The following is a 12,033-nucleotide window of genomic DNA, read 5'->3' on the forward strand; positions in this document are numbered from 1 at the left end:
CACATCAGGGCAGGGCCAGCTGGCAACCACTCATGGCCCCTCCCCAGGCACTGGCCCCTGATTGGCACCTCTTACCCCATTCGGTGGCAGGGTTGGCCCCACCCCCAATCGGCCCCCCAACCCCAGTCGGAAGCAGCCCCTTCCCCCAGCCAGCCAGGATTGGGGCCAGGCTGGCTGGACCCCACTCATACACAAATTCGTGCACTGGGCCTCTAGTATAATATATAAAGTTGTGTTGTCCAAGATAATAGTCACATGTGGCTATTTACATTTTATATTATTAATATTAAATAAAATTTAAAATTCAGTTTCTCAGTTGCTCTTTAGCTATGTGTGGTAGTGGCTACTACACTGGACAGCACAAATGTAGAACATTTCTATCATTACTAAAATTTTATTGGACAACACTGATAGAGTCTGCTTACAAGTAGTATTATTGTGAGGAATGGTGATGAGAAGCACCTAACATAGGTAACAAGTAACCAGTACTCCCTACAAATCCACAACTTGTCTGGGAAATGAACTCCGTACTCTTGCAGCACTAGTATCAGGTTCAAAAGAATATTTTAACTTTAACAGATAATTTGGTTCCTTACCAAAAATTTGTCTCACTGACCCCTGCACATAAGCTTGTTGTTATTGTGGGGCTGTTCACAAGGACTGAGCTACTGCTGTTGTGTTTTTTCTTTAAAAACAAAAAAACTTAGATTAATAGCTTGTATCCTCCTCTATGCAAGTGAAAAAGTTTGACGATATTCAAGTAAATTATGAATCCAAATAGCCAGTACCTCTTGCTAAGATTACTTCCTAACCAGTAGTCAATTTTTTTCACAGCCTTCTACCTTCATAACCACTGACTTCACTCCACTAACAGCAGTAGGCACAATAATCAGGACTTTTCTTATAATGGCTTTTAGCTCTAAGCAAAATCCCTAAAAGGTAAATACCTCTCAAGGATCAATCAGGGTCCACTCTACCCCTCCTCTTCCCAGCCTGGTCCCTTTGGGCTTTCTAACTCAAGAAAGCTTCTCCTTTTCACCTACGAACTGATATACAGGCTAATAGTCCAGTCTGGAGAAAGATCAGCTGACTAGAGCAGAGTTAGCAAGCACACTCCACATAGGAAGACAGGAAGGAAAGTGAGGTCATTAGGCTCAAGCCTGGGGGAGGGGACTCACTTCTGGTAAAATGCTCCTTCCAAAAGCAGCTTTGAATAGAAATGAATTATAGCAAGGGAGAACCCACACAATTAGACAGAATAACGTATGAAAATAATACAAGAATGGGCCTTATTCTGTTGTTCCCTTAGTTCCGTAAGGTAACCACAAAAATAAAAACAACTTTCTAAACTAATCCTTCTATTAAAATGAAACAAAAGGTACTTGGGGTCCCCAGTTTTACTAAAGGCATGAAATACTCTAGGAGGCCATATTTAGCAGACCTCGGACAGAAAAACTTCAAGGGTGTCATACTTTCTCTAGAAGCCAAGGGTACTTCTGAAGAACTGGTAGACAAGGTGCAAATGAGGAGAGAGGTTAGCTGATAATGAAGAGATCCACAAGGGAGGATGTCATGGACAAGTTTTCATCAAACACACCAAACACCACCATCTAATATAGTGCTAGATACCCACTAGGGAAGAAAGCTCCCCATCATTCATTCCTTTCTGCAGGCCAAAGTACCCAGGAAACAGGGAGGTAAATGACACTGCACAGAGAAGGTTCTCAGCACGTAAGTTTAAATGTTTAAATGTTAACAAAAATAAAAACTGTTTTCCAAAAGAACCACGCAACTCTCAATAAAATAGGTATTCTCAACTATCTGAGTTAATAAAGGAAAACAACTGTAAACAACAATAAAATCACTCACTCATTATTACCTTTAGAATATATTATATGACATTTTATTAAATAAATTTCCCTTCGTAATTATATTTTATATAAGCTAATACTAAAATTAATTAAATTTTCCTGAGTATATACTGTAAAGTTGTCTTCTGAGTTAGGGATCATAAATCTGGATAAAATACTGGCCAAATAACCAGAAAAGTTATATAAATACTGTCCCCATAATAAATACAGGAATTATTCTCATTCTCTGTAAATGAAACACTATACACAAGGTTAGATGCACAAGGCTTTGGATTCCGGATCATAATTCTTTTCACAATCTTTTTTGTTTTTTAATATACTTTTGATTTCAGAGGAAGGGAAAGGGAAAGAGAGATAGGAGCATCAATGATGAGAGAGAATCACTGATGGGATGCTTCATGCACAACCCTACTAGGGATCGAGCCCACAACCCGGGTATGGGCCCTGACTGGGAATCGAACCATGACCTCCTGGTTCAAAGGTTGATGCTCAACCACTGAGCCAGGTTTCTTTTCACAATCTTTTAAGTGTTACTTAAAAGTATTTATCCTTGGCTTCTCAAATATTTCCTATTTGAAAACTCCTCCCCAACAAATTTCGTTAAGTCTGCCAGGGCCACACATACCTGCCTATTTGGGTGACCTGTGTCTTTGTTCTTCATGGTCTCATATGCAGGCACCCGGGGACGTCGGCTCATCTGGAGGGCCACCAGATCCTTCATGATCGAGTTCAATGCCTCCTGTTCATCTACAATGAAAAAGAGCACATGGGTTAAGATACTTTAGTACAGACCAGCAAAGTACTTTCACAAATTATATGACTAATACTCAGGGAGTTCTTCCCAGGTAAAACGACAGGCTCTATTACTATAATTATATACATTTCTCTCTGAAATCTCTCTGAAAAGTAACTGAGGTCAGACTATGGCAGTTTGAATTTTAATGGATTTTTAACAGTTCTCTAATCAGATCGCAGGCAGCAACATTTACCAATTCACTGGGGGCAAAGGAGGTGCTCAAACAGAGCAATTCTTCCAATGTCACAGAAACTCAACCAGGAAAAACAGATGAAAAGTTGGAGAACTGAAGAACAACACGGCACAGTGTAGTAGGGTACTGAGTGAAAAGATGAATTCATGGAGAGCTGATTATGGAAGGGAGTTAATCACAGGCTTATTCTTCAAGTATCATATGTAGGAGAGCACATTTTAAAAGGTACCAAACAAGGATCTCAGGTAGTAGTTCTGAACAGAAGTTGTCTTACAAGCCTAGCCTTTGAATACCCTCCTCCCAACCCGTCACAAGTTTATAGGCCTTCTGCTTCCCATGGGAAGTCAAAGGCAGTTCTATTGTTTTTCTTCCCTAACTAACCAAGCAATGCATTGTTTCTTTTTTACTGGCATTACTTTTAAACCCCTTTTCTTGAAATAGCATAAAGTACTAGAGTTCTCATGTACTAAAGACAACTGGCCAAAATCCAGAATCCAAACCAACCCAATTCCATGTTTTCCAAATTCTCCTTGTCCACTTCAATCGCATTTGAGAGTTGAAAATAAATAAATCTGTTGATCTGAAAAGGAACATGAGGGATGGAGTTGTTATACTTGCTTTGGTGACAAGTGAGTCACCTGGGGATTTGGGGCACACCTTAAAAGAATCAAGAACACCCAAATACAGTGTCTATCTTCTGCCCTTTATCACTGTCCCTTGGAAATATTCTAATACCCTATGGAAAGGAAAGAAGAGCATGAAGTATTGGAAGTAAAACTGCACTCTATGGCCCTCCCCTCTTCCTAGACCAAATGCTCAGGTGTCCTACATGACCTCAGAAAAGAAGGGTGCCCTTGAAGAAGTTTTTGTGTGCTCAGAACAGTACAATTAGATTTGAGGCCTTGGCTGGGTAGCTCAGTTGGTTAGTGTCGTCCCAATACGCTAAATTCGAGGGTTTGATCCAGGTCAGAGCACATACAAGAATCAATCAACGAATGCATAAATAAATGGAACAACAACAAAAATTGATATTTCTCTCTCTCTCTCCCCAGCTTCTTCCTTTCTCCCTCTAAAATCAATAAATAAAAATAAAATAAAAAAAACTTGAAGGAAAAACACAAGTAGCTTCCCATCTAATTCCACTTCAAAATATACATATTTACAAAAATATACATGAGAGTGATACAACTGTACCAAAAGAATGAGGTAAATGGGATAAAGAATGAGGAAGTTGGTATTTACAGAAAGACATTTGTCAAAATTAAAACACATATATCCCATCAATTATCTCATTTTCTAACAACTTTCTATTTCTATAGGCTCCTTCAAACAAGGGAACTGCTTGGGTATTTATTTTGTATTTTAACCTCCCAATCAAGATTTAAAAACTAGAGAATAACATCTAGGCTAGGAAGTTTGGCGTATATATAGGCTTATACATTAAATTGGCTTATATATTATTAAAGATGTATGTATAAAATTGGGCCAACTGTAACAGTAAATTGTGATCAATATAAGGAGGATTATGACTAGGTAGGTGTTTTCATAGGGGCATCCAACAATATTTATAGCAGCAGAATGCATGGAGTTTTCCGTATCAAGGTAACCACACTTAGAATTGAGAATTTCAGTTGTCTCAACTCAGATATTGAAACAAAATGGACGTAAATACACACACATGCTTTTTAAGTTAAATCCATGACAAATAGACTTTGTAAATCATTTTTAATTCTGTATAAGATGATGCTATTATAAGAGCTGGTTTATCAGGTTGACAAATTCTGTTTCCAGGAAGCTAACCAATTCCTGGCATTACTTTAATGGATAAACTTGCTTGGTAGTTCCAGTGTTGAGAATACACTAGACGCTAGAGCAGTGGTTCTCAACCTTCTTAATGCCACGACCCTTTAATACAGTTCCTCATGTTGTGGTGACCCCCAACCATAAAATTATTTTCGTTGCTACTTCATAACTGTAATTTTGCTACTGTTATGAATCATAATGTAAATATCTGATATGCAGGATGTATTTTCATTGTTACAAACTGAACATTATTAAAGCACAGTGATTAATCACAAAAACAATATGTAATTATATACGTGTTTTCCGATGGTCTTAGGCGACCCCTGTGAAAGGGTTGTTCGACCCCCAAAGGGGTCTCGACCCACAGGTTGGCAACCCACAGGTTGAGAACCGCTGCTGTAGAGGGATGGTATGGCACTATCTCTTGAAATCCAGGACAACTGACACAAGTGAAACAGGGTTATAGAATCTGATTATTTTTAAATATACATATACATATATATATATATGTATATATATATATATATTTCATTGATTTTTTACAGAGGGGAAGGGAGAGGGATAGAGAGTTAGAAACATCTATGAGAGAGAAACATGGATCAGCTGCCTCCTGCACACCTCCTACTGGGGATGTGCCCGCAACCAAGGTACATGCCCTTGACCAGAATCGAACCTGGGACCTTTCAGTCCACAGGCCGACGCTCTATCCACTGAACCAAACCGGTTAGGGCTTAAATATATATTTTTATTGATTTCAGAGAGGAAGGGAGAGGGAGGGAGGGAGGGAGAGAGAGAGAGAGAGAGAGAGAGAGAGAGAGACAATGATGAGAGAGAATTTTTGATCGGCTGCCTCCTGCATGCCCCACAATGGGGATCGAAATCGCAACCTGGCCATGTGCCCCCACTGGGAATCGAACCATGACCTCCTGGTTCATAGGTCAATGCTCAACCACTGAGCCACTCTGGCCAGGAAGAATCTGATTTTGTGTCAAAAGTCAAATATATTGCTAGAGGCAGACAGGTTTTTAAAATGATACTTCAAACTGAGGGCATGGATAAAGACAGGAAGTAAATCAAGTGGCACTTTTAGGCATTTCTTCCTGGAGTGAGATTTTAACTGAATTATCACTCCAGTATGGAATTCCTTAAAAAATAAAAACAAACAAAACTTTTGAAAACAAATAGCTTTCTTAGAGTACAGCAGTCAATGAACTTTGGAGTCAGAAAGACCTGGGTTTAAGCAGGCCTTGAACAAATCACTTATTCACCCGAAACCTCAATTTCCTCATCTGTAAAATGGAGAACATAAAGTATCATTTCACAGAGCTGCTGTGAGAGTTAAAAGAAGACAAACTTAAAAATTATCCCTCATGTTACCTAACACTTAGTAATGCTATAAAAAATGCTGACTAGTATTATCATCAATGGAAAAAGGTCAATGGGAAAAACCTAAGGCCACTTAATCTACCCTAATTTAATTTTATTCCTGAATTTTTATTAATAATAACCATTTACTGAGTATAATGGTTTGTGTGTAATGTAGTATACATTAATTTTGAAAGATACTTCAAGGCATTCAAACTCTAGGGATAAAAGAATAAACAACACACAAACACGAGGTTATACAAACAGAGCTTGAATCAGACAGTATACAAACTATGGTACATAAACACACGTGTAAAAAAATTTTTTTACAGTGTGAGTAGCAAGAGGTTGGACAGGTTTTTACATAATTATTAACAGAATAAAGATTCGTTCAGAAAAGCAAGCTGTTCCAGTTGTGAAGGAGAGTTTTAAAAAATGAACTGAGGTGGAGAAAGGACATAAAAGCAAGTGAGAGGTAGAGAGGAAGAAAGGAGACTGATCCTCAGTGCATTGTAATCCTTATAGAGGAGAGGAGGAAGAAGGTATGCTAGCAAAAAAAACCTTTAACAAGATTGGAAAAAACAAACAGTGACACCACAGAAGCCAAGAGCGAAGAAGGGCAGTGGCAGATAAAAACTAGGCAGTTCCAATAGAGTAGTAGAGGCAGAAACAAATTTTAAAGGGAACCAAGAAGCTGGAGATTAAAAGAAAATTGGAAGTAGTGGAAGTCAACAATTAATTCATTTGTGAACTTAACATGTGAACAAGTTGAGGCAGGTAATAGTGTGCTATAACCTTGAAAAGATTTCCTGAGGATGGGATGATCTGACACACTTAAAAGCTACCAGGAAGCCGCAGAGAAGTTGATTCTAGAGATTAAGAGGTTAAGAATCTAGAGGGGAAGAGTATTCATAGAAAATAAAAAAGAAGGAATTTATGAAACAAGGCTTAAACAGTGGAAACTCTTAGGCAGTCTCAAGCAGACAGCTATACACAATTAGCCGCCAGCATATACTTCTCCAGATACCCTGACCTATGATATGGGGGCTACCAGGCAACACACTCCTCTATTTTAGCTCCATCAGGAAGTGACTTCCAGACCCAGCTACTGCTTCCCTACCTAAAAGTTGGGTCTTAAGGCACTCCCATTTATGAATTCTCTTGGCTAAAAACCCAGAAAAGTTTCTAGAAGAACCATGTCCTTTGGTAAACATTGTTGTCCTTTATGTCTGTTTACTATGTCAGACACACTCTTTTCCATATATACAAATCTCCAAAGTAATACTTAAATATTTTTCTTCATTTAACTAATGATGTTATTTCTTCATCTTGTCAACGCTCTACCCTAATGTGCCAGATCATCTGATCACAATGCTCACCCAGGAGATCCTGAACTTCAGACTCTCTCTGAGTCAGATTTTATTATCTTATTCTACATATTTCACATATTCCCACTGCCTCCACCCTGTCCATACCTAGGCAAACATCATTTTATAGTTAAGTATAAGCAAAAACAGCCCAATCCTCAATTCACTACGAACTTTTTTCCTTCAAGGATGTGGTTGAACTTTTGCTAGATCTCAAAGTCAAATTCTGGTATTTATTTTTCTGTTTCTGGAATATAAGAGCCCTTCGTATTAGTTGGTGGTTCAAAATGTAAAGATATATATTACAAAGTAAGCCACTGCTTCCTCATAAGAATCAATACTTCACCACTACATTTTATTTTAATGTTTAATGAAATTAACCTAAAGGTCTGACTATAGGATTATGTATGTCAATCCCAAAACTATAGTATTGATCTTTCCCCTTCCTATGTACCTTTACAGTTTGACAAAGTACAACCTACAACACCTCATTACACTTGTTTATATGTTTCTGATTTACTGTGCCTAACCATAACTTCTTAAGGACATGATAAATTCAGGTACAGGGCTTAACTCTTCATCTGACATATAAATGACAATAAATGGGCAAAGAATAAATGGATAGCTTATATACAACCAAGAAAATTGTTTCTTATCCTTTTATTCTCTAAGTGTTATTCACTTGGACAGATATTTACTTTTTACAAATGGCTAAAATTCTGTTTTAAAATCCAGCTGTCGTTTTTTTTTAAATATCTGAAATCTAGCCCTAGCCGGTTTGGCTCAGTGGGTAGAGCGTCAACCTGCGGACTGAAGGGTCCCGGGTTTAATTTCGGTCAAGGGCACAAGCCCAGGTTGTGGGTTCAATTCCCAGTAGGGGGTGTGCAGGAGGCAGCCAATCAATGATTCTCCCTCATCACTGATATTTCTATCTCTCTCTCCCTCTCCCTTCCTCTCTGAAATCAATAAAAATATATTTTAAAAAATAAAATATCAGAAAATTAGTTGTAACACTGCCATATTGGTTTCTTATATCTCGATCCCAATTTCAAAGAAAACAGTTGCTAACTATTCAGAGTCTGCACAGGTGGTCAGATTCTAGCCAAACTGAATTGAGACTGGTCTAACTGGGAGTTTCCAAGTTGTCTATAAATCATATTGATTCTGACTTCAAACCAAGTTACCAAACCAGAACCACACCATCCTAATCCTAGACTTAGTTCATTAGTTTCCTGTAACATTTCCAAGTTGTTACATATTTTTCAGTAATACTTCCCACTAAGTTTCAGATTACATTTATTTAAAAGTCCAAATAATGCCTGAATTAATCTCAGGCATTATTAACAAAATTTGCCATTAAATTACTAAAACTAGGAGAGAATTCTAGCATGACCAAGAGAATATGACAAGTCAATCCCAATTTTTTAAAATAACTACATAGTATCAAAGCCAAAAAAAAGAATATTTCCTATTATTTACAGGGATAAGTATAGTTTCCACTAGAAATTTACTGGGGCTAACAGCCAATATAAAATCTGGCATTTTTATTAGCAACCGAAGTTGTCAAACAGACTTGAGTCTGGGTTTAGAACAGCTCAGGAAAATATGACTGTTGGCCAAAGAACCTGCAGGGACTCAAATTAGCTTTAGTCCTTTCCTCACTGGGCTCGAGTTTAATGAGTGTAATGAAAATATTAATAAGTCTATGTTTGTCTCATATCAACCCTTAAGTTTATTTAGAACTATAGCAACTAAAGCAAACCAAGAAGTCTGGGAATTTGAATTTTCAGCATTAATATTACCAAAATGGAAACTAGTATTTAAAAGAGAGGCAGTGTATGTGTGAATGTGTATGTACCCTTACTGAGTCCTATACAAAGCAAATTAAAGAGCCAGGTTCTGGGAGAATTCAGTATTAGCTCTGCAAGTCAAGGTCATCTATAAAAAGGAAAGAGAATGGTACAAGGCTGAAGAAAGCCAGGCAGTGGTTCTTAAACCACCTTGCCTAATAATATACTGTAGCCACCAGGCAAGTTAATTCCCTCCTCACTGTTTTGGTTTCTTCATGTAAAACTGATACTGGGACGAATGAGAAGACACTGAGATCCTGGTCCTTTTTTCTTTTTAAAGTTAAAAAAAATTTTTTTTTTCAATTACAGTTAACATTCAACATTATTTTGCTTCAGGTGTACAGCATAAGGGTTAGATAATCATATACTTTACAAAGTGTTCCCTCCAATATTCCCCGCCTGGCACCATACATAGTTATTACAATAGTATTGACTATGTTTCCTATGCTGTACTTTACATCCCCATGACTATTTTGTAACTACCAATCCATACTTCTCAATCCCTTCACCTTCCTCCTTTTTTTTGGTGGAGGGGGTGCCTCTAGACTCCATCTATATAGTTCCTTTCCTCCCCATCACTAGCCCTTCTATAGATCCACACCCTTAAAATAAACTTTTGAAAATCGTTTGAAATGTGAAAACAGGCTGACAACTATTTTGTTATTGTTAATCTTCACCTGAGGATATTTTTCTCATTGATTTTTAGAGAGAGTGGAAGGGAGGGAGGGGGAAAGAGTGGGAGACACCTCTATTGGTTGCCTCCTGCATGAACCCTTATGGGGCCTGGGGTCAAACCTGCAACCCAGGTACATGCCCTGGACTGGGAATCGAATTGAGACCTTTTGATGTGCAGACTGATGTCCTAACCATTGAGCACACCAGCCAAAGCTGACATCTATTTTTATGTTAGACAAATAAAAGAAGCCAACACATCTGGGTACTCTAACTAGTTTAGCAGTTAAGAAAGTGGGGAGTAGGAGGTCTGCACACCCTCAAGTATTTCACACACCCCTTTGGGACTTAAGACTGCCTCCAAAGACTTATTAGAAGACTATCACAAATATAGGTTCACAAATCAATTCAAAGACTTAATGCAATCATCAAGTCCCAGAACACAAGTTAAATATCTGAAGCCTAAGGAGGACAAGAAGAATTATGTGCTCCATTTACAGTAAATGTTCAATAAGTATTTGTTGAATTATGTATTTAAATACCAGGCCTTACTGGATTCCTTTTCTGCTTATTGTCATAGGAGACTTTCCCCAGAAGAGCAAGCTCTTCTGAAGTAAAGCATGAGAAGGAAACAGTAAGTCCCCAAGTGAGCAAACCCATTCCTTACAGTATGAGGGGCAGCCTGGAATAGAACAAGGCAATTCATTCAAAGTCAGAGTGTACAGATAGGCCACAAAAGAGTATCTGCCCAATGTGACACAGCATACACTTAACCTACGAAAATGACTTGACCTTGCTATAGGGCAAAGCAAACATTAACGTTCCCTCTTCACATGGGGCACTTCACAGATGCAATGAATGGCTCTGCAAAAGATTCTTTCACTGAAGTTTACCCCTTGATTATTTAGGACCATACCAAAACTTTCAAAAACTTGTGATTGCACACAACAGTATTACAATAACTGGTCCAACAAGACAAGCAAAGAACATCTAAAATATTATTTGCTTCTTGATCTAGTCCAATAGTTCTTTGCTAAGTTACCCAAAAGGACGTGAAATATAATTCGGTTCAAATGCTGTGTGTGGAAGGCATTAAAAACTCTTCTTTGATTACATCTTCACAACAGAAATTGCAAATATTGATAAAAAGGAAATAATTTCATAGCTTCTTTTTGTGCAGCTAATGCTTCTCTCAAAAGTTATGTAATTCCAGGGATATCGTAAGATAAAAACAATGATGCAAAACACTGCAACCGGATCTTTCAAAAAGTAGGATGTGAATTATAACTGGCAGCCCCCGACCAATTCCCAGCCTCCAGCAATCTGCGTGCAGCTAGCATTTCTCCGCCGCGCTGTTGATAACAGTGATTGCCGTTGTAATCACCTCCCAGCCTATCTCCCCATACGCCCTCCCCCCTGCGCTGGGGCGCGCACAGGGCTCGAGAGCAATCCCCGGGAACTCTCACAGACCGGCCAGTGCGAGCAAAGGGAAGGAAATGACACAGGCAGGAAAAAAAAGCAAATCAAGGAAAAGACACAACAGCAGCTGGGCCTGCACCAGCCTCCAGCCCGGGCCCCACACTGCGCTCTCGCTCCCCCGCCCTCGGGCTCGCGGTCCGGCTCGCCCGGGCCCGAGCGGGCTGCCCCGCCGAGCACGGGCCCCCATCCCGCCGCTGCTTCCTCGGGATGCGCCCGCCGCGCAGCCCGGAAGGAGGCTGCGGAGTGTGTTCCGCCAGCCGGGGCCGCCCGGGCGGGCCCGGGGGAGCCAGAACCGCCGCCCCGGCCCGCGGAGCCGCGGAATTCCACCATTGGAGCTTCAGCCTGCTCGAGATGGGACTAAGCTGTTTCCTGCCAAAGTGGTATGAAGCATAAAGGGAATGTGATTAATTATATACGCCAGTTCTAACCTCGACATACCTATTTACGCCCCGCACCGGCAATCATCAAGAACTGTGAGATTCAATAAGCATTCTGCCGACAACGAAGCCACTCCAACCGGCTTGCGAGACTATAATTCGCCAACGCATTAATACGTTGGACGCCTTGGCATATAATATTTTGACCCAGGGAGTATACCGGAGCATGAAAGAGATTGTGCCATATATGGGCCACATCT

At 39.5% G+C, this 12,033-nt stretch overlaps 1 protein-coding gene across 2 annotated transcripts in view; it reads right to left on the reverse strand.

The window, feature by feature from the left end:
* The window catches only part of MAP3K3 (mitogen-activated protein kinase kinase kinase 3), a 52,227-nt gene extending 48,838 nt beyond the window's left edge, over positions 1-3,389 (reverse strand). For both annotated transcript variants that reach the window (XM_014458685.2, XM_014458684.2), the window contains exons 1-2: positions 3,365-3,389; positions 2,497-2,618 (exon numbers count right to left, since the gene is read on the reverse strand). In XM_014458685.2, coding sequence (XP_014314171.1) covers positions 2,497-2,618; positions 3,365-3,374 — 132 coding nt within the window. In that variant the 5' untranslated portion in view covers positions 3,375-3,389. The remainder of the gene's footprint in view (positions 1-2,496; positions 2,619-3,364) is intronic.
* Positions 3,390-12,033: the final 8,644 nt, after the last annotated feature.

The sequence above is a fragment of the Myotis lucifugus genome, unplaced genomic scaffold, assembly GCF_000147115.1.
Source record: "Myotis lucifugus unplaced genomic scaffold, Myoluc2.0 scaffold_99, whole genome shotgun sequence".
Taxonomy (NCBI): Eukaryota; Metazoa; Chordata; class Mammalia; order Chiroptera; family Vespertilionidae; genus Myotis; species Myotis lucifugus.